The following is a 23,191-nucleotide window of genomic DNA, read 5'->3' on the forward strand; positions in this document are numbered from 1 at the left end:
CTGCTATAGGCTCGCTCGGCTTACCTTCTCGACATTTCGTTACGTTGCCCAGTATTGCATGATCCAGCCCAATCAGAAGACGTGGGCTTACTTCTTCGTATGACTCAAGCGGTAGACCTCCCAGATAACGATATTTTTCTCGCATCTCTGGTACTAGTAGCGTCTGAGAACGGAGCTGCAGGTTTCCGACAGTATGCACTTCGGACAGCGGAAATTTCTTACGGGGATTAGCTACGCTCGAAATTTGGAAACTAACTTTTTGAGATAGATCCTCCGTTCTTGTAGTGCCTCCAGTCCATCGCAGGCATAGGGATTTCAGGGGTCCTTGCACCCCTAACTCGTCGGCCAAACTTTGCTCCATCAGCGTGAGTTCTGATCCATCGTCCAAAAAGGCGTAAGTTCGAAGCGTCTTTGATGGACCGTGAAGGAGGACTGGGACTATTCTTAGTAAAATTTCAGACTGTCCCAGGTGGACGTTGCAGCTGGTATTATTACGTTGATTTCCTCTTACTGGTGGCGGAATTGTCATCGAAGTAGGAGATGGACGCGTGGATTGCCTTCCTTCACAGTGTAGAAGAGGATGGTGCCGGTAGGAGCACCCGTCAGTACCGCACTCCTTATTGTGTTTGCATGGGCCCTTGTGCTTTCTTAAGTATTTTCGACACAGGCTGAACTCTCGTATTACCGCCCATTTAGAGTCGTAACTAAGCTCCTTGAACCGTCTACACTGGGCTAAGGTTGGACAACTTCCCTTGCAACCGAGGCATTCTTTGTCAATTTTATTTGAAGCGAGTGGTTTGTTTTTTACTTGACCAAACTCTGGTTTTCTTACTGATTGAAGATTCTCTTCTGAATGAAAATTCAAGTATCCATCTCTCTTGGTCATTCTAACGAGGTCGCTGGCTGCGGAAATCGAAACGGCACAGGCGTCTTCTGCAACGAAGCGTAACCACGAGCTGAAGTCCAGAAGGTTAGGAGTAGGGTTATTACGAGAGTTTTTTGCCCAATCCAGCTTTAGGGTTGGTGGTAGCCTTTCTACCAGTTCGTACCTCAATGATGCGTTGTACATAAAATCTCTTATTTCACAAGCCTCGACTGTCGCCACGAGATTCTCTACGCTTAGCGCAAATTGAATTACAGTATCCAGTCTTTCAATGCTTGGGGGTGGTAGTGAACGCACTTTCCTGACGATTGCCTGAATAATTGACTCCGGTCGTCCGTATAGCATCTTGAGGGTTGACATAACCCCTTGCACGTTTGATGGATGGAGTAGACGGCATTTTACAGCTTCCAAAGCTTTGTTTTTGAGGCATTTACGCAGCCGCAGCATATTTTCCTCATCTGAAAATCCACAGAGCTGGGTAGACGAGTTGAAGATCGAGAGGAAAAGAGGCCAGTCTTCTGGATTTCCACCAAAATCCGGCAGATCCTTCGATACGGCTTGCCTAGCGGCTAGCTGACTTCGATTCAGCGGGCACACAGTTTCTACCCCTTCGTTTTCCATGGTGTAGTCTATGATTCTCGGCAGCGACTGACGAACCGGAGTAGATCCTTGTCTGGGTATGAAGTTCAACCCACCAGCAAACGTTCCAGTTTCCCCTCGATTCATGGGATAAGAACTTGCCTCAAGACGAGCATCTTGTAGTCGTTGCGATCGCTGAAATTTGGAGACGGAGCCTCTCGTTGATGCAGAGAAGGAATTCCTTGGTCAAAGGTTCTACTCAGGATTACAGGAGCCCCAGACGCTACGCCAGTATCTGGTCGTGTGCTGCCAAACGTTACTCGTGGCTCTGCATTATTTCTCGAGTTCACACTGACGTAATCCTGTTGTTTACTCCGACGATCAATTGCCATCTGCAAGTTAACTCGAGCTGGGAGTGCGTTGTCAGTAGATCTTTCCTGTAGGCGCTTTTGACGTTCGTGGAGGAGACTCGGTACAGGATCGTCTTCGGGATATAAATCGACGAGACCGGAGTCTTCGCCATAGTTTTCCGTACCTTCCATCCACTGCTGTACCTTCGACACATTTTCTACCAACGATTCTATCTCGCTTGCTGCAGACGAACCCTCACTCTCTAGCTCGTGCAGCAGGTTGTACTTTTGTTCCAGGTATTTCATCTGGTATGCTCTTTCCTCTTCGAGTTTTGCAAGCTGTAGCTTAATTTTTCCCTTCGTCTCGCTACGCCTACTTGTAAAACATGATGATTTAGCCGAAATTTCATCGTTGGTCCGTGAATTTTGCTTCCTTTGGGTGATTTCTCGCAACGCGGAATCACTGACTGGTTTACTGGTCGTGCTGGTAGTCGTTTCTGCCACGTATGCACAACCGGGGCACAACCAACTTACTTCAGCGACTGAATCACCCACATCAACGCAGCAGAAATGGTACCACGTGTCGCATTTGTCGCACTGAACCATTCCGTCTTTGTCGGGCTCGTTGCATAACCCACAGCTACCAGCTTTATTCGCAACCTTTCCAATAGGTTTTAAATCAGTAGTCTTGGGTATTGCTCCTTTATTCTCGTTCCCTGTTCCGGCGGCTTGTTGCTTAGGGCAGGTAACTGCGACCGTTGAATGACTCCCATTGCCGGGCTGGATTACCTGTTGCGGTACTGCGTTCACCTGAACTATAGGATTAGGTTGAGCGGCATTCTCCAATTGTCTTATCATCTCCGGTTTAACTGATTCCACCGAATGGTTCGCATTATTCGGGCCCGCACCTCTAACATGGGTCGAACTACCCTTTGCCCGTCGCTTCTGGGACCTGTCTTTTGACTGTCGACTTGCCATTCTTCAGATCAATACAGAATTTTGTAAATTTTGTTGGCGATAAAAAGGCGAAGTTTCCAATTCTGTCAATATATTTGCGAAGATTACAAAATTCCTGCGAAAGTACATAAAAGGCATCAGTTTGAGGTTATCTGATATTAAATGCATACCTACTGTAGTACTTTCCTCGCCAACGCGCAATATATATATATATATATATATATATATATATATATATATATATATATATATATATATATATATATATATATATATATATATATATATATATATATATATATATATATATATATATATATATATATATATATATATATATATATATATATATATATATATATATATATATATATATATATATATATATATATATATATATATATATATATATATATATATATATATATATATATATATATATATATATATATATATATATATATATATATATATATATATATATATATATATATATATATATATATATATATATATATATATATATATATATATATATATATATATATATATATATATATATATATATATATATATATATATATATATATATATATATATATATATATATATATATATATATATATATATATATATAGCCGTAGAAACCCTAATAAATAAGCCGTTTAATAATTTTGCTTTAGGTTAAGTGCTATTTCCCATTTCTCACCTAATGTTCAGTAAGTTGAAATCTTACATATGCTCTTCGATCACTTATTTTGTAGCAATTCCTGTGATTAATAGTGTGTATTTAGGTTTAATTCGATAGATATTAAGTTCACTGTATAATTCTCTTACCGTTTAGTTAGGTAGAATAAACAATTTAGGTAGAAATATGTTAATAATATAAATTTAAGTAGGAGTAATAAATTTAACAGTAATCAATTTTTTGTCTCCACGTTCTTCCTGCCAATGTATGTTCGTTTTTCCTTCTTTTAGGCTGCCGATCCCTTCGTCGATCCATGGGTGCAGCCAACGCTCACCTCGGTCGCTTCAACCAGGGGTATGCAGGGTGACACAGACATTAGCTTGCTGGTAGACGTTGCGTCGTTAACACATATATTGATCAATATATTGATGGATTGATATATATCTTCAAATTATGGATTCTGTAGAATTTAAATAGGATTGATGGATTGAAGCAGTCTTGTCTATATTTATTGACAATATTTCTGTCTCGTGTAGGGCCCGCTTAAAAAACGTGTTCGTCATTTTTTGAATGACTTGAAACGGAACGTTTGGAGCTACCTCAAATATTGTTCATCAAGATCGTCTTTCCACATAATAGATCGAGTTAACTAATATCGAATGAAAGGCAGTTACCACATCTAAACCACAATAGTTTAAAAATTCGGACCAAGACCATTTCTTCGGCGAGGAGATAAATGGAGATTATTCTTCCGGCTCGTGTTGGAATATACAGTGAAAGGATTTTTCTTTCAACGATTCAAATCAATATCAGAAAACGTCAATGTACAAATATATAGGTATACAACAAATTCATATATTTATATAAACTAATTATTTACAAAAGTCATACAATAAGCACTCTCACTTATCCGTTCAATTCTTGACTTAGATAGGCACCAGCAACTTGTGAATAGAAACAAAACCAAAGTTTAGTAATTAATTTGTACCTTCAAGGTCGGCTTTTCAAACTTAATCGTAAACACATACAAAATGCTGTTGAACCAAAACTTTCCGTTACCCTATAGCTGTTAAAACAACGAAAATGGTTGATATGCCTTACAATCTAAGCACGAATATCCTTTGCTCTACAACAAGCTGAATATTTCATTTACTTCACTATTATCACTAGGCTCAGCCGTGTCACTGTACAAATTAATAAGGATGCAACTACTGTGGCAAAGTTTACCATTTTCTGCCTCCACGATGGCTGTTATGGTTTCCTCTATTCTGTAACCAAGGGGGTCGGTAATTACCACCTCGAGGACCTCCTCGATCATTGTCTCGATTGTTGTTCCAGTTGCCTCCTCCACCACGACCGCCGAATCCACTACCGCGATTGTTATGAAAGTTTGGTTGGTGCGATGGTGGAGGACCACGATTATTGTTATTATTTCCATTGTTGAACCAGGCTGGCGGTGGTGGCGGTCCATTCCGGAAGGTATCATCATCTAAGTCATGCATGTGCTGCATGGGCATAGGTCCTCTTACGAAATTATTTTGGAACATATTAGGATGAGGAACGGGCCCTGGCGAATGATTGGGTGGAATACTCATTTGACGCATCATGTTAGGGCCACCGAGTCCATTATGAGGGCCATTATTTGGACCGCTAGGGTGCATTCCTTGGGGCATCCTACCAGGAGGAAACATTCCTGGCATAGAACCTGGATTTGATCCTGGTAAATCCCAGTTACCGGTACCGCCAAATTGCGGGAAGTCATGATCTGTACCGGGGAAAAAGGGCGAATTGAAACCAGCCGATTCGTGAGGAGGGGTGGATTTTGGTTCCGGCCAAGGCATGGTGGTAAAATCGTTTACCGAGTCTGGATTGCCGGTAACATCTTCCATCGGAATGTGCGCTGGTTGTGAAAGGGAATACACCTCAACATCTGGTTCAGCTGGTGAATCAGGAATCATATGGCGATTGAAGTACAAAGCTTGCAGCACGTTGCGTTCACGATCTCGCTGAATACGTTTCTCTTGACTGTTGACGCCTTCTGGATGAGGTGGAATGTTGTCAACTGGTATCAAAGGCAACCACGGTATCCTTTCAGTCATGGCATCATCCGCGTGAAGCTTACGCGACAGAATGTAGTTTTCGCGTTCGTCACATCGTTCCATGTTTTTAAGATCCGAGAAAGTTTTCGTTACGTTGCAGCGTTCAGTAACGTCCAGTTCGAAGTAACGAATTTCCTCGAGATCATCCTGAGCCTTCCACTTGAGCTGTTTCTTCGGCCCTTTGCGGCGATGAATGACTAACACTCCAGGCGGACCATCCGGACCACAACCTGGGCCCGGTGGCTTTTTAACAGCGATGTTCTGTGCATTTTGGTCCTCTCCGGCCTGAGCCATTTTCTTCTCCAAATCGTCATCGACCGCGTCGATCAAATTACACTTGTCGTCAATTTCTACATCATCGTTCAGTTCCGATTTCAACCGTTTCGGTTTTTTTATCACCTCGTCGTCATCCTCCTCCGGTTCAGCTGGTGTTTCAAGAGATTCTTCCTTCTTAATTTCGACATCTTCGCTAGGTGTGTCGGCAGTTTTCTTATCCTGTTCTTCAAGTCCCTTCTTTTCTTGGCCATTCTCGTCTGCGTCGACCAAAGTGTCGCGATAAAAGGACATTGGTGCCGCTACTACCTTGGCGGGAGATGCGGGATCTGACTAGCTGCAGTGACATCGGACGGTGGCGTGACGACATTCGGCAGTTTCGACTTGGTAGGACTTGCTAATTTTTCAGTCGTTGGACTCGTCGGCGGGGAAGGAACAGTTTTTTCGGGCGAAGCAGCTTTATTGGTGGACGCCTTTTCTGTTGTAGCAGCAGTAACAGCCGCTGGTTTGTCGGTGGTGGTAGGTTTGGCTGTTCCCTCGGAACCACTGTGCCTTCGTTTACGTTTTTTAACGTCTTTTTTCAGCGTAGCGGAGAGGGCATCCATGAACATGTCCGATTCTACCAGTGACGCTGTGGAGGAGAGGAATAGAATAAACGGATGAGTATGAGTGTCAAGCAAATTGAATCTCTGAGAGAAAAAAAAAATTATAGGCGATTGTGCATTCCAACAGCATATCAGGCGTGATGAAGATAGTTTTCGGGCGATCGACGTATACTGTGAATGAAATGAATAAAATTTTGGGAACTAAGTTTTACAAATTGTTTGAATACATTCGAACAGCTCCTAACTAAATTTGGCATAATCGATCAGAAGGACTGCGTTTGATTTTCATTACTTTTTGTTAATAAAGCATGGATGTAGAGAAGCATATGGTTATTGGCATATTACATTGGACAAGGGAACGTTATGAATAGAAGCTATCAAATTATTCCCATGCTAGAAGAACCTGGACTTTAGGCCAACAAATATGTTTGAAGAATTTACTGGTCTTTTTTTAAATGAAGCTAGGAATCACCATTGCAGTCGAGGGTCCTGTTGATGTGATGCCATACACACACATGTGAAAACTGATTAGTATTCCTAGGTCATTGACCTACATACATCATTAAAGTGTAAAGAATTTAATGTGCATGGTTTTGTTAACTTTCTTTCTAGTCACTGACTGTACGAGTAAGTTCCTGACAACGAGAAATGAGTTTCTATTTACAAATTATGGGACGAGACGTAATAATTTGATTCGGGATGTGGGATAAGTAAAACAATGTGATATGCGTTTTAAGCTTTATTGATCAATAATAATGCGCATTACACACACTTGACACTTGATACAAAGCTTATTCTCCCGTACCTACAAAGTCTATGTTTGGACGAGCTGATCAAGTTACCTTAAGTATACGGGGACTAGAATTCGGTGTATTTTGACTTTAATATCTAACCTTTTCCTAATTTCTATGGATTTAGGAATCATATGAATCTTCTTCTTTCTATATATTGGGCAACCGCATTGTTTTAAACACGTTAGTTTTGGCAGATGTTCAATAGATAGTTTATTGCCTAAGCCATTTTTTTACCTTTATAAGGACTGACATTTTCCGTTTTTTGATTTGGTAAAATACAATAAAATCGTACATATAACAGATATAACAGTCTTTACAGCGCGGTTTTTATTGCCATTCGTTTTCCGCGGATTTTAAAGCCAATTGTAAACCGTCTATTAGTAACAAATCCTCCGCGTGTGAACTGCTTGAATTAATATTGAGTAAGGCTTCATTTCAAGGTACAAGTATCACTATAAGCATTATGATTTTTTCAAATAACGAATGGATAAACTTCGTTTTCAACGTAGATTCTTCAGATTCTGTATATTTTGAGTCCCGTGCGAAAACATAATCTGTATCAAGCAATCTTTTTTCTGTGTTGCTTGTAGTGTTAACATGATAAATAGAGATCGGTTAAACCAAAGGAAAGAATACAAAAAAGTTAGTTGTCCCATTCGTGAAGCTTTCAAATATGGCTACCCTCTAACATAGATATCAATTGAGGACAGCTCAACCAAAAGAAAACAAATAAGAAATTTATGAAACCATTAGTTGTCTCAAATATATTTTTAAATAGGATCACCATCTGATATATAGGTATTGAATTGGGATTAATACAAATGTAACAAGCATAATTCTATTACTAAAAATGCCATGCTTCCGTATCTGGGCCTTAGTGGAATATTGAAGTGATTCCATTGCTTTCATTGTACGAGAAAGGCAAAACATTCAGTAAATTTCACCCCTATTAATAATTAAAAGGTAAACTTGTACCACCACTCCTGGTTGCTACTCCGTTGTTGATCGGGACTCGCTGAAATTGCTCAGGGAATCAATAGATGAAAATGCCGAGGCGAAACAAATCATCATTCAATGTACAATTGATCATGGTTCGGAATGCCCGGAATATTTGCCTTAATAGATGGTATACATTGATTACCGAAATGTTCCCAACACGCCAGGAAAAAGAAGTTCAAATCTTCGATAATCAAGTACAGTTTTTGAATATCTACCTCTTTGGAAGATAGGGCACAATATAAAACTGAAGCTTTATTAATTTTCCTAGCATGCGGTTATGTAAAAATTAAAAAAGCGATTTTTCGCATATACAGTGATAACCCGTTTTTATCAACCCCGTAGCGCTAAAATACCTTTTAGGCTGACAAAATGGGGACATATTTTTCTCTTTATTATAAATGAAGCTGATAAATGACACAGGTACCCTCATAACCCTTTACGATTTCGTATAAATTTTCCTTAAGTCTTCCAGCGCAAAATTTATGAAAATATTTTTCCATATTTTTCAACTATTAAATAAGAAAAATATGATCAGAAAAAGATTTACCGGAATTTGTCGAATTTTCATGTAGAGCTGACAAAATCAGGGACAGACAGAATCGAGTGCTGATGAAACCATGTGATCAGGCACTGCATTTATAAGCAAAATATTACGGACAATTCACCACCTTGACCATAAAAACTCAAATTTTCATAGGGATATTTACTATCATTCACACATTTTTTTCAAATAAATGAAACGCACAATTTCACCGGATAAATAAATCCACCGAAGGGTTAGGGACTTTTATGGTATCTTTTTTGAGCTCGCTACCTTGCAAGCGCTCATAATAATTATGACAAAGCCTTCTTTGTTTTCGGCTGTCTTGCTGCTAATGGAGTGGTGATATTTTGACATGATGTTATGTATTAGGATTTAAAAACTAGATATTATATGTGGAAACCGAGAATTTTGTGACTCATTCTTATTCGGAAAAGATGAACATGAAATAAATCACTTTCTCGCGCGAATGGGTGCTACCCGAACAGAAAGTAATATCGAAATTGATCGTAGAAACATTGAATTTACAACAGTTTTATTTGTTAACAACAACTTTTCTTGTAACATCAATGTACTTATGACGCAGTCCTTCGTGCCTCCAAAATCTACAACGGAAAAACAATGTAAATCGATGTTTTTGATTTCAGAATGTATGGGAAAAGATCAATTTTTTCATTGTTACATCCCTTAACAACCCCCATTTTTCTAAGTAAAAATCGGGTTTACAATGAAATTGGATGTAGAAACAACAAATGTGATTATATTTCCATTGTAAATTTTCCAAAATAACATTGTTTTTCGTTGCAATGTAACAATAAAAAATGCTGTAATACTCTTGTACATTTCTATTCGGGTAATTACGATGGTTATATTTAATAAACCGTTTCTATATGGTTTTTACCAGAAAAATCTTTGGTAAATATTTATATTTGGCGTAATTTAATGATGAACCATGCAAATTCCCAAACTATCCTCCGGAATCTGAGTACCATAATATGGTTCCACCAATTTAATTATGTCAAGACATTTCAAATTTTTATTATCTTCAAATTGATCGAATACCATAGGCTCACACAATCAGTTCAAAAAGCTGATATACTTGGAGGTTGACCGATTCGGGTCTTTGCTGTATTATGGTTGTGAAAAACCATTCCAACGAAAACCCGTTTTTTCAGTATTTTTTAGGCTGACAAAATCGAAATATTTTGTTTTCTTTTTATTTAACCGAAGCTGATAAAATATTCTTCTATATTTCCTAGATGTACACACTCAATTCAGTTCGGTAATTTCCACGCAGCACTTCTACTGACATCTCGGTAAAAGTTTTGTTAGATGAGTGCTCGGCTGTGTAAAACTCGGTAAAAGTTGCGAAAAAAGCTGGGATTCGGTAGAACATAATTAAGTGTGTAGCCCCATAGCCATTTCAGATGATTTGGTATAAATTTCGTACCCAACATCAGTTGTACCGGACCTGATTATCGCGGTTAAACAATAAATAATACCTTTTACAAATATGTCAACGACTAGTAAACGAGACATGCCAAACCGCTTCCCCTATATTCTCTTTTTGGGGTGAAGTAACCAAAAAGCGGGGTCCAAAGTGCTGGACCGAGGCAAGATGTTGGGTACGCGCAAAATATATGTGATTTGACAACCACAGCCTACCCTTATAAATTTCCCTTAAGGGGGTATTACAGCGCAAAATGAAAAATATTTTTTTTAATTTTTGCATCTTTAAGACAAAAAAGTATGCTCCAGAAAGGGTTTACTCGAATTTAGCTTGGTTCGTCTGCTAGAGCTCAAAAAATATTGTTTTATAGCAAGCTGACAAAAACGGGTCAAAAAGCTGATAAAATCAGGTCTTCACTGTAATCATTAGACCAGAGTCCCAAAAAGACCAAAACATAGGAATTGATTATATTTGAAATAAACAGTCGACAGTGCTAATTCTTTTGATCAAATTGATAGCTGAACTATCATTTCAAAATGGCCCAAACACTGCGCACTTGTCGATCGGTTTCACTAACATCACTTGGTTGAAAACAACCCTATTTTCTTTTGCCGTCTTTGTCTATTATTTTCCACCAAGTTTTATGGTAGTGTTTGTGTCATGTCACGTGTACGTACGTGAGCCGTGAAAAAAAATACGTTCCCTTAAAATACTCAAACGCGGCTATCAAAAGAATTCAAAATTCTGTTTTAACGAAGATTTCGGCAATTTAATTTGAATTAATAAATTTTTCTAAGCAATTGCTGAACTACGCATTTTTTTCACAATATTTGTGGAGGGGGCGGGCATAGCGTAGTTGGTTAATCGATTGCCTTGTACGCAGCTGACCTGTGTTCGATTCCCAACCCCGCACGTAGGGTTAGAGATTTTTCCAAAGTCGATTTCTCTAACCCGAAAAGAGGCGAATGGCTCTAAGGTTAAAATCTCTATAATCTTAAATTCTTTTTTTGTGAATGAAAATTATTCCGTAAAATAGCAAAAAGAATTCAAAATTACCGAACACACACAATTTCAAAACAAATAAAACGAACCAGCACAATATTACTAAGAAACTAGCTGACAATTGTTTCCAATGGATGTTTATTATTTCTGCAACAATAAACATAAAACTATTCAACTGGTTTGGTTGCCGAACAGTTTTCTGTCCATAAACCTGGTTAAATATTGCCGTAATAGTGTTTCTTGTTTCTAAAAATCCGTTACTTAGGGGAAATAAGCACCACACTAAAATATATAAGTTAATGTAGCAACTTCTTCTTTACACACTCAAAAATACTATCATAAACCAATTACAATTTTCGAAAGTATCATAAAAAGTTTAATAATTGCAATTTTAGCCCTGAATAGGGGTGAATTTCCCCCAATGATGGGCCCTATTCTCACAGTCACGTCACTTAGTAACTAGAAGGAAATTTTCATCTAGTCACTAGGTGACGTGACTGTGAGAATAGGGCCCGATAAATCTTAAAATCATTTTAAAATTGTGCCATATTCCCGGCATTATTTTGAAAAAAAAAAGTATTTTTTCATAAAGTATATCGACCATTATCCCGTGGCCATATAACCCTGTATTCCTCAGTGGGGATTTCAATCGCTATAATTTCAAATAAGACTTAAAACGATCTAATAGGGCTGTAGACGGAGTAAAATGTACACCCCGCTTTTCTTAAGGGTGTCCTCTACTCACGAGGCTCGAAATTGAGCTGATTTTGAGGAATAAATGGCAACATAAATGCTGAATAGTTATTGAAGTATCGAAGTTACATGTTTTGATATTTAAATATTAATTTTAAAGACCAAGAGAAAAAATATTGGCGACCTTGAAACATCATTAATTACATTGATGTTGACACTGCAGTCGAGTAAAACTTTTCAAAAGTTTTGAGCCGCATTCAATCCTATATTTTTAAATTATTCAGTAAGCATACTGCTATGTTTTCCTGTGTGCGATTAGCAAAATATTATTTCGTTATTAGTCTCTAATCTAAACGGGTTAAATTTTACGATTTGCAAAATAAAAATGTCACGGGAAAACAGCGGTATGCTTACTGAATAACACGGTGCTACAAATAAAAAAGGATTGATTTATAGAAAAAAACACTCTTTCAGGACTTTAGGCAGTAAAATTTAACCGATTTTCATTTTTTTGTGTTCTGGAAAGGAGAAGACACGACCTTTCTAACGGTTTTGCATACTATTCGGTTTTGGGACAAAAATATGAACATACCCATTTTGTTGTGAATTTTTCATGAAATATATGAAAATTTCTTCGCTTACATTTAAAATTAGAACATTTAATTCCGCATCCAACGATCTGTTCAAAAGTATGTGTGGTCATTTCATTCATTGACCGCATAAAATCTTTTTTAGTGCCGTAAGTTCCAAAAAAATAGTTTTTTTTTGCTATAAATCAAGATTTTGAGGGTATACAACATTTTTCATACATTATTTTGTGTTGCATATGAAGAGATTTACGATCTATACTAGGTCACTTGAAAAGTGCAAAATCACTGTAGCACCGCATAATTTTAAAAAATGAAATCGGACCAATACTTTTATGAAAAGTCTTACTCGGCAGCAGTTTCAACATCAATTTTAAATTTAAATGAAAATTTAAAAGTCAAAACAAAGCTTCAAAATGAAAAATTATAAATCTATTCAGTTGATACTTTGCAATTCACAAAAACAGCTCACCCCCTTAAGCTACTAAAAATTTCGAATGTCAGACGGAAGTCGATCGCAGTAAACTTTTACTGTAACAGCTGACAATAATTGTTTGTCAAATGTCATCCAAGATATTAACAGAAAATCAATAACATTTTATTTGTCAATATTTTCGTAACCAATCCAGTAGTAGTAGGAAATGCAAATCTTGGCCATCATTTACACCGTTCTCTAATCCTAAACGTTGGCAAACGTTTGGAATCAGTTTGAAATCCAGGTTCATTGCTCACACCGCCAGTGTTTATGTGAAATCAATCGAATTAAAACTACGTAATTATTTTTGTTCCGACACTAAGGCACATCAAACTATTTTTGAAAATACAATACAAAACAAACCGAAAAGTCAAACGATCACTCGCACGAACGTGGTGCTTGGGAATATCACTAAATTTTTGGTTCTTACGGATTTTACTCTTAAGAGTATTCGAATTGGCGGAACAGAAACGAAAAATGTTATCGGTTCTTTATTTTCTTCAGAATTGGACTATTTTATGAATGAATTAAATTGTCTAAAAACACAAAGTTTACGTTTAACACGTTAGCCCCAAAAATAACATCTAAAAAAAATTTCGCTTATTATAAGCGAAGCTCTTAGCACAGAGGATAGACGTTCACCTCGAGCGCTTGAGTTGTGTAAAAACCGACGGTCGAGGTGACATTTGTCGGTTTTGAACCCAAGAGTTCGGAACATATTCTCTGCCATTGTGCAGCATTATTTCTTCGAAGGAAGCGATACTTCGGAAAGCATCCTATGATGCCTCACAACATTAGAGCAAACAGGCGCAGCCACAAAAGATAACCTGAATAGTGATCACAGTGGCAAAGTTTCCTCTAACAAAAAAGATCTATCCAAAGTTAGATGTGATACTGCCGCAAGGCGCGCTACTGGGATTTGTTGAATTGACAGTTGATTTTCAAAATGGCCCGCTCACAATTATTTCTTTCAGTGTAGAATATACTTGAAAGATGGCGCTAGTGTTTTCACGAGTATTCGTTTAAATATTAACACAGATATTTTATTCGTATTTCTTCGAACATAGTGGTCTATTGTCTGTGATCTTGGGTAAATTTAAAGTGTGGTCTTTTAAGATTGATCGATACTTATTAGCGAAACAACTTGTTCTAATATGTATCAAGTTATAACTTATTTTTTCACGAACTAAGGGTATCTTTACCTTCAAAAGAAATCGTGAATAAGATACATTTTTGTTTCCTAAAGCAGACTACCCCCTTAACTTTCGGATCATTTGCTGTATATCTGATTACAATACAATGATGACCCGTTTTTATCAACTCCATGGGGGGGATATATGTATTTCTTTTTAGTAAATCGAGACTGCTAAAATATTCTTCTTTAGTATATAAGAATAGTCTTATTAGCCTTTCTTAATAATTAGTATGTGGGTCATACCGCACCAAGTGATGAAAAATTATGTAATCGACCTACCCGGATTTGAACAAAATTTGAAGGAATTTTTCGCCTAGGTCCATCTAAACAAAAATCCAATTTTTTGTAATGTTTCAAAGATTTTCTTCCATTTAATTCCACTATGTTTTTATAGTTAGATGCACTTGCACTTCACTATTTAACAGATACCGGTATTTCGATTACTACTTGTAATCTTCTTCAGTGTTTGTAAGAAGATTACAAGTAGTAATCGAAATACCGGTATCTGTTAAATAGTGAAGTGCAAGTGCATCTAACTATAAAAACATAGTGGAATTAAATGGAAGAAAATCTTTGAAACATTACGTACATTCCACTAAGACCTCCGTTCGCGTATATATTGCAATTTTTTGTGTCAATTGAACCTCCCTTCGGGCCCCCTTGTTATTGTTATATCTTCGGTTGCATTTACTCTAGAATAAAACCGAAAGATGGTTTTTGAAGGAAATTGTTTAAGGAATCTTTATTAGTCTATAGCGACAGTGCCGCCAAATGAGATTTTTCCAGTTAAAAATTAAAAGTTCATTTTTCTCGCAATACATATTTTAGTTTTAAAAATTCATCGTGTTCCTCAGACATTTTTACATAAACAAAACTTCAATACTCAATACAATTTGAGCCAAACCCAGATAAACTGATTTGAATGAAAAAACTTGTATTTTGCTATAAAAATTCTGCGAAAATCTTCAAATCGTAATAAAAACCGACCTGAACTTTGGAAATTTGTCAAAACAGCGGGTCTCATGACCCGAGGGGTTGTTCAATTGACACAAAAATTTGGATTTTTATATCTTGACCCTAGACGAATAATTGCTCCAAAATTGGTTCAAAGCTGTAACGGTCGATTACACGACCAAATCGCGTGGAATGATTTATATATTTCCTTTAAGATTGTGTCTTTGCACATTTTTCATCTATAAGATAAGAAAAAATGCTCAAGAAATTTCGAAAACTATTCTAAAAAACGCAGTGTTTCTTTTACACTGAAACCCTAAGACACCCCCCCCCATAACGATCCATTCGAATGTATTTCGGCATTTTGTTATTACTGAATTTGACGAATTGACTACTGACAAAATAGATAACTTAAAAAGCCCGTCAAAATTATTGTTCTGGTTTAGGATGTCTGGTATAGCGATGCTAGTGCATTTGTTCAAACGTAGGTGTTTATTTCCTGCGATCGAACAAAGAAGAGATGGTATTTTTAAAACTTTCTGATTTTAAAAAAGGCAATTAGCAGTCATTCAAATATGTAATTTTGGATATCGATATTAATCAATGATCCAACGAAAAATTTTACATCGCGCGATAATGCTGGAACTCTACATAGGATTATTCTGTCAGGAGACGAATGCCTAAGACGGTGTGTCGGGAGATTCTTTGTCCTACATTTCCAATATGCTTTGCCTAAAACTACACGATACTTCAAAAACTACCAATTGCGGAATTTTTTTTATTCAGTAGGTACATCAGTAGGTCCCGGAACTAAAATAATTGTGATATCTGTCGCACATTTGAACAAAAAAAAAGATCGTGGGGTCATTTCGGGAGAGATGCCGCACTCTCTATATCTCGTATATGGGGTCACTTTTATACGGTAATATGATATTGTGAGTTTGTCTTTCAAAGAATTATAACTCTAGAGATGTAAAATAATCCTTTTTAATTACTCAAGAAAATTGTATTAATGATTTTGTGCGTCCGGTTGCATCACGGAGTGCCGAAAATTTTTCAGCATCACATTAAAATTTCGTTTTTTTAAATTGTTCGATTTTTTTTGGTAAATCATGTATCGGTTGAATAGCTGGGACCTTTTAGAAGGCATTCTGATCATGAGCACGATCATCCATAATTTTAGAGGAAAATGTCGTCGTGCGGCATCTCTCCCCTACAATTAGGAGAAATGCCGCATCAAAATTGCGAGTGAGATACCGCACTCAATGGAAGAGGATACATAGCTAAAATGTATTTTTTTCACCTCGGAATGTCATTAAATAATCATTTGCGTCAGGTATAGGTTCTTAATAAGGTATATCCACAAACTAACGGACCTAACACAGCGACATATAGGATTATGAGTCTATTTATCTAAATATTTAAACGGGCGATATGTATCGAAGTATTAGTTACTTCGGTTTATTCTTTAAAGTTTCAGGCACTAACTTTCGTGAACGCATTGATTTGTAGTGATGTCAATATTGAGATAAAAGCGAAAATATTAACGAATTGATGCTTTTTCAAAATGAATCTTTCAAGAACAAACCTAAGTTGTATAAATTCATTGGGAGAAACAGCCAAACAGTGCTTTTAAGGAACTGCTACCAACACATAGATATGTATATCGCTCGTACAAGCATATTGATATATAGTGCCCTGAATTAAGTTACTCCAACTTAACCGTTACACAAGGTTAAGAAAGAAAAATATTTTTAAAATTTTGAATAAAAATGTTTCTGGAAATGGTAGACCCCCTTAAGAAAAATGAAGGTGCTGGCCGATTTATAGGTGTAATCAAACTTCATGAAACTCAACTGAAGACACTTAATCACAAAAACATCAATGAGAGCCAAAAAATACTTTTGTTCACCATTTTTCAGTTTGTGACCACGGTGCGGTGTCTCACCCGCACATGCGGCATCTCTCCCGCAATGACCTTTTTTTGTAAAATGTTCATGGAAATTTGATGACAATTTCACAGTATTATAGAAACTTGTCGCAATTGATAAAATGATTTCATCAATTATTAAATGGTTTACTTTGATGCAGGATCGATTTTTAAAAATGTGCGGCATCTCTCCCCAAATTACCCTATATTATTCAAATAAATTTTACTTAACTTTGGTTAAGATTTTTTTATAATCCGGACTGTGGGAATCGCGATGTTTTAAGGTAATATTTTTTACCCAGCCAGCCCAGAGTTAATGCAATGTGCAAAGACTAAGATTGCAACTAGCGTATTATGCAAATACTAACGAAACAAAGGTTAAGTAAATGGAGATTTGGAAGAAATTATTCAAACCGCCGAAGCATCGAACAGAGATAGCAAGTGCAACGATTATCAATGAAAAATGAAAAGCGTTTCCTTCAAAGCTCAACAATACAAGGAAAGAGACTTGACGGCCATCACAATACATTCTCCACATTGATCAAAATGAATACGTTCCATAACGGTATATTCGATTAGCATCGATCTTTGACGAGTCAGAATGGCTCATCTCATATTGTTCTAGTAATTATGAATATAGCTGGTAAGTATAGTTTAAATTGATATGGTAAAAATCGGGTTCAACACCCAATCGATGAACTACGTGTCAATCGGTGGCTTTGTAACCATCAAACAGAGGTCGGGTAGGACGGGGCAAAATGACCACCCAGGCAAAAATGGGAACCCTTCTATTAAGCATCTAAAATAATGTTTTGCCTGAATTTGAATAAACGTACTTTGAACAGGCTCATGCAAGCTTAAGAGCATGAGTTTATTCGAAATATTTTCGATTTTGAGAAGGGTTTTTAAGGTATTACCATGGTAGACATACGACTTGAAGCCTAACACATTAAAAAAAACCAGTATATTCATTCAAATCGTCCGAGTTGGCTGAACCCGACTGGTTAGCTGGGAAATGTCATCCTAACATAACTTTGCGAATATCTGCAGCCACTTCCATCGCAAGAGTCTAAAGTTTCAATCGAGTGGCCGTCGATCACTTTTTGGGTTTAGTTAATGGATTTTACATACATAGCTTTCAAAATAATGTTTTCATAATATCCATAAACAGCCCGTCCCTAAATGTTTCTCTTGGGATAAAATATTTCTAAAATATTGAGCTTGAGCCTTAGGGTGCTGATCTTGCTCCGTGCTACCCTACCGCAAAAAAGACGATTCATATTGCGTGCCTACTCACTATGCTATCATAATGCGCCCAACGAAAATTGAACACATCGCATTTTCTCTCACGCTTTCAAGCACGGAGAGCGAAACTAGGAGAGCGCGAGATTATCCTACCATCATTAACGCAATTTCAAAAATACGGACGAACGACGTAGTGAATGGAGAATGCCTTGCGTTCGTTTGCTCTTTGAAACCCGTTTCCTATACAATGTGTAATCGTATCGAAATAGCTTGCTTCAACATAGTCGTACTGGTCCATGTACCTAATGTACAAAGCAACATTTAATGATTTTTTATGTATAAAACATCATAATTAGATCAACTTTCATGTTAACGTAAAAATTTCGAAAAAAAAACTATGCTGTTGGGTGAATGGGTTAAATTCGGATTGCAAACTGCATTTTGAGCATAAGCATGAACGCGATGGCCGTACAATTCGAAGTTGCTTCCGTGATTGATCAGAACAAGCGTTATTACACAGAGAATCAACGAATGGAGTCTATATTGGATGTTTCAAAAAAATGTATCCATTACGACCTTTTCCTTAGATAGAACCTAAACCTGTCGTATGTTTAATGATGCTTTCAACATGCTCGAAACGACAGATTGTCGATACCCGAATAAATTAACAAAACAAATTTATATGCCTCTTTTTTTTAAATTAAACCGCGATATGTTAGCGCTCCTCTAGTAGATTAAACATTGGCGAATGTTGTTGCGCATTATTAGCAGATACAAAAACGAGTTCAATTTTGTATGCTGATGTGAAGAGCTTCTTACCCCTAAACAGGCCAAAGCAGAAGGCAATCGCATGTTTACTTTAGTTCTCTCCATCTTCTTTCGCATGTAAAAAATGAAGCAAAAACAAGATGCAAAGTAGGTCAAACTAGCGTTGGGATGGCAAAGCGAAAAAATCGATACTTGCGTTTGCCATTCTTGCCGACACATATTAGGAGTTGTACAGGGATATTGGCTGAATGGTACAATCGCCTATTGCACCACTCTGCAGTCTAAAATGCAACCTGGGCCGCTTAGCTATATGTACTTGTGAAACAATCCTATTGCTACTCTCAAATTCCACTGACCTAATTTCCTTCATACGAATCTGTTAAACCATTCTTTCTGCTCACATCCACATATATCCCTTGAATGCATACTGTTGCCATTTGGCAACATACCGGATTTTATGATATAAAGCCTCAACAAGAGGTATAGATCGCATCCATCCAGAAAAATGAGTACCAAAGAAAAAGAAAAATTCAAGCATTTAAGGGATTAAAACCCAACAATGAAATATACAGAGAAGATCCGATTTTATAAGCCCTCGATTTTGTCAGCCTCACATGAAAATATATTTGAGGAGCTCTATCAGACGAACCACATCAAATTCCAGTTAATCATTTCTTCACCACATTTTTCTTATCTTTAAGATGGAAAATATGCAAAAATAAAATGCTATTTTATTTTTAAATGTTGCATAGGATTATAAAAAGAAAAAAAATATTTCTCGATTTCGTCTTTGTTCCCATTTTGTCAACCTAAAATAAACCAAGATGCTAACAAAACGGGTTTCGACTGTATACTACTGTTCATTATATCGTCAAATATATTAAACGAAACAATACTGAACAGTGAGAAAAACGTACATAAAACGAGACCTCAATATCTGAGTTTGGAGTAACACAAATTAAAAAAATATTGGTTCATGTGTAAAAATCGATTGGCTTTTAATTTCGCTCACCGTGCGAGCACGTGTAGGGAAAATATCAAACCTAGAAGCAGCTTTGTCCCTCCAAAATTACATGTGGAATTACCGCGAGCTTAAAACATTTTTTTAAAAAATGTATGAACATACTGGCACATGGGTGTGACAAAATGTGCCGTATTTGTTCATAAAATCGTGTGGTCAACGGGAACCAAATACTTCCTTCGGTTCTCCAAAAAAGTCGATACTGTGGTCTCCATGTAAAACCAATAATAAATTGAAAATAGAGAGAAGCAAGCTAATATATCTTAATATCTCCACAAATGTTTCTGGGCGATGTCTGAAACTACTTCGTTTCGATTCCTCACAGATTTTAATTGGGAGTAGTTTCGATTGATTCGGGTACTTAAAAAAACACTATATTTTTTGTAAAGATCCTCAAATCAACTCTAGATCAAGGATACACTAGATTAATAAATTAAAATCACAACCAAGAATTTAAACAATCTTATCTTCCCGCGCTAGCTCCTATGGGTGATGACTCAACGAGTTTTTGGGTCAATTATCGATAACGCTATGAACTGAACAGGTGATCAATTAGCACATAATACTCATCCGCCAGCCCTGTCGTTGCCTCTCCATACCTACACATGGTTAGTGTCATCTTCAGAATACATACAGCACAGGTAGGCCGGCCTCGCAGCGTTTTCTCAGGGATGCAGCAGAGAGGAAAATGAAAAATGCCTCATCGAAGGCCGAACCAGCGGAAGGGTGCGCCTGCGCGTCGCGATAACCGTACGAGAATGTGGGTGTTAAACTTTACTTTTTTGTGGCGCTGCATGTCAGGCGTTAACGTTAATGTTTCAGTGCTGCTGTATATGTGGTTACATTGACTTTCACTATATGCGTCATTTTGATACAACTTATACATTAAAGTATAATGGTATCATCGTTCTTGTTACTTGGATAATCTGTGCAACAAATTTGTAGTAATGAAATACCGAAACTACAATAAATAACGAGTATTCCTTGAAAATCCCAGACTAGATACCAAAAACCCTTTCGTGAAATTTGGTTCCTTTTCAGCGAACTGAACTGCCCAGTCGGTTCATTCCGTGCAGGACAATTGTAAATTTCTACTTAAATTCTATTAACACTAAGAAATTTTCCTGATCTGATCCTGATTTGAAGTTACAAGCGGCCGATTTTCGGGATCTTTAAAAATAATGTAACTGGAAAAACCTAATTCATCTTCCGTTCGCTTTGCATTGGTTAGAGAAGCGTCACGCATGTACTGTCTATAATCTCAAGTCAGTCCCTTGTAGATAGGGAATCTCGTATAACGTGGGAGTGTCTTGCGATTATTGGCAGTGTAGTCAAAGGATAAAATGACAATAGAGCCAACCATTTCGATTTTACTTGACTCAAACACAAGTATTTCACATTTGCAAGGTTGTACTTCTTAGCAATAAAGCCAAAAAATATGTTTAGCTCAATGCATTGATTTTGGACAGAGCAATCAATGACATAGGGCGACACACTAAAAAGGTTAATAAGGAAGGGATCATCTACCCTAACTATGCAGCAGTTTCATTAAAAATAATGCGCATTTTATATAAAATTTGTAGCACAGTATACATGAAACTATGTGCAAAATAGTGTAATATACACTATGAGTTGCGGAATCGTTACTGCAAACAAAATTTTGATCGAACACTGTGCCGTTGTTTGCCAACATAGGCTTCATATAAGACAATCGATTTACAAAAACCCTATGCCTACAGCATACCCTTAAGGTTGCACAGAGAAAGCGCAAAATTCGCAAACGAAAAAAGCAGTTTTTTTCCACACCGTATGTCAGATCTTCATAAAAATCAATCAGCGTATGCAGAATGTTGTTACAGTACTGCTGATTGATTTTTATGAAGATCTGACATACGGTGTGGAAAAAAACTGCTTTTTTCGTTTGCGAATTTTGCGCTTTCTCTGTGCAACCTTAACGGGAACTAGTTTGCATGCCCGGTTCTATAAGAATTAGGTCTAGTGTGGAGGGGTGCCCTGTGACAATAGACTACTGCTTAGTTTGCGTGTAGAAAATTGTTCACAGCTTCATTTTTGTTTAACACTACTAAACTTTACTTAAACTGCCAAAAAATCACTTATTCATTTGATATTTGTGATTCGAATGCAAAGAAGCTCCTAAAAAACTGACGACTGAATACTACTTTTAGAAAATAACTGTAGTTTTCACCACAGTTGTACTATTTTACGACATGCGTCCTTCAGTACATATCGAGAAAAAACAATTTTTAAAGTTTGAGAAATTTAAACTTATATATGATAGAAAGTAAATCAGAGAAGACAATTGTTGCTTCTATTTTGCATAATTCTTCCAAATATTACGAAGATCGGTTGACTATATTGATAGTTTTTGCTAAATTAATTGTTAACGTGTCATAATTGCGCATGGCAATTTTCTGTACAAATAAAGCATCAATTATTACCTTTTATTCATATCTTCGGCTTAATTTGGTCTAGAAACAATCGGTGGGAAATATTTTGAAGAAAATAAGTCAGGGAATCTAGAAAAATCATCTTTGTTTACAGTGTTGCCAAATATGAAATATTTCCAGTTCAGAAGTAAAACTGTATTTTCCACGCGATACATGTACTTTTTATTTTGAAAATTACTATGCCACTGTGTTTTCCATACATTTTTACACAGAAAAACATTTAAAATTCAATATAAATTGAGCCAATCCCAAGAAAGTGATTACAATTTCTCAATACGTTTCTCGTATTTCAGTAACTAAGCAGAATTTCAACATTCTGAAAACGCCACTTTGTATTTTTCAAACTAGTAATGTTGCATAACTTATTTTACCATAAAATGGCGTTTGTCATAAGATAGCACGACAGTGACGAATTGTATTGCGTGCCCCAGCAGTGTATTAGTGTGGCGAAATATCACAGCGATTTTTTCAAATGCAATATTCTGATAGATCGTTACTTTTTCCAACAATTTTTTTTCTTTTGCAGTTTAATAAAGGTTTAGTGTTAAACGAAGTACATTTTTACACACATACTAACAAGATTTCAATTCTCATGCACACTCTACCAAAGTACACTGAAGTCTTAACTAGAAAGT

General features: G+C 36.8%; 1 protein-coding gene across 1 annotated transcript in view; it reads right to left on the reverse strand.

Moving 5' to 3' along the window:
* Window positions 1-4,282: 4,282 nt before the first annotated feature.
* Window positions 4,283-23,191, reverse strand: part of LOC131678258 (serine-rich adhesin for platelets) — a 39,215-nt gene continuing 20,306 nt past the window's right edge. Inside the window, 2 exon segments of the mRNA XM_058958272.1 lie at window positions 4,283-6,159; window positions 6,162-6,460. Coding sequence (XP_058814255.1) covers window positions 4,681-6,159; window positions 6,162-6,460 — 1,778 coding nt within the window. The 3' untranslated portion in view covers window positions 4,283-4,680.

This window comes from Topomyia yanbarensis, chromosome 2, assembly GCF_030247195.1.
Source record: "Topomyia yanbarensis strain Yona2022 chromosome 2, ASM3024719v1, whole genome shotgun sequence".
Classification (NCBI taxonomy): Eukaryota; Metazoa; Arthropoda; class Insecta; order Diptera; family Culicidae; genus Topomyia; species Topomyia yanbarensis.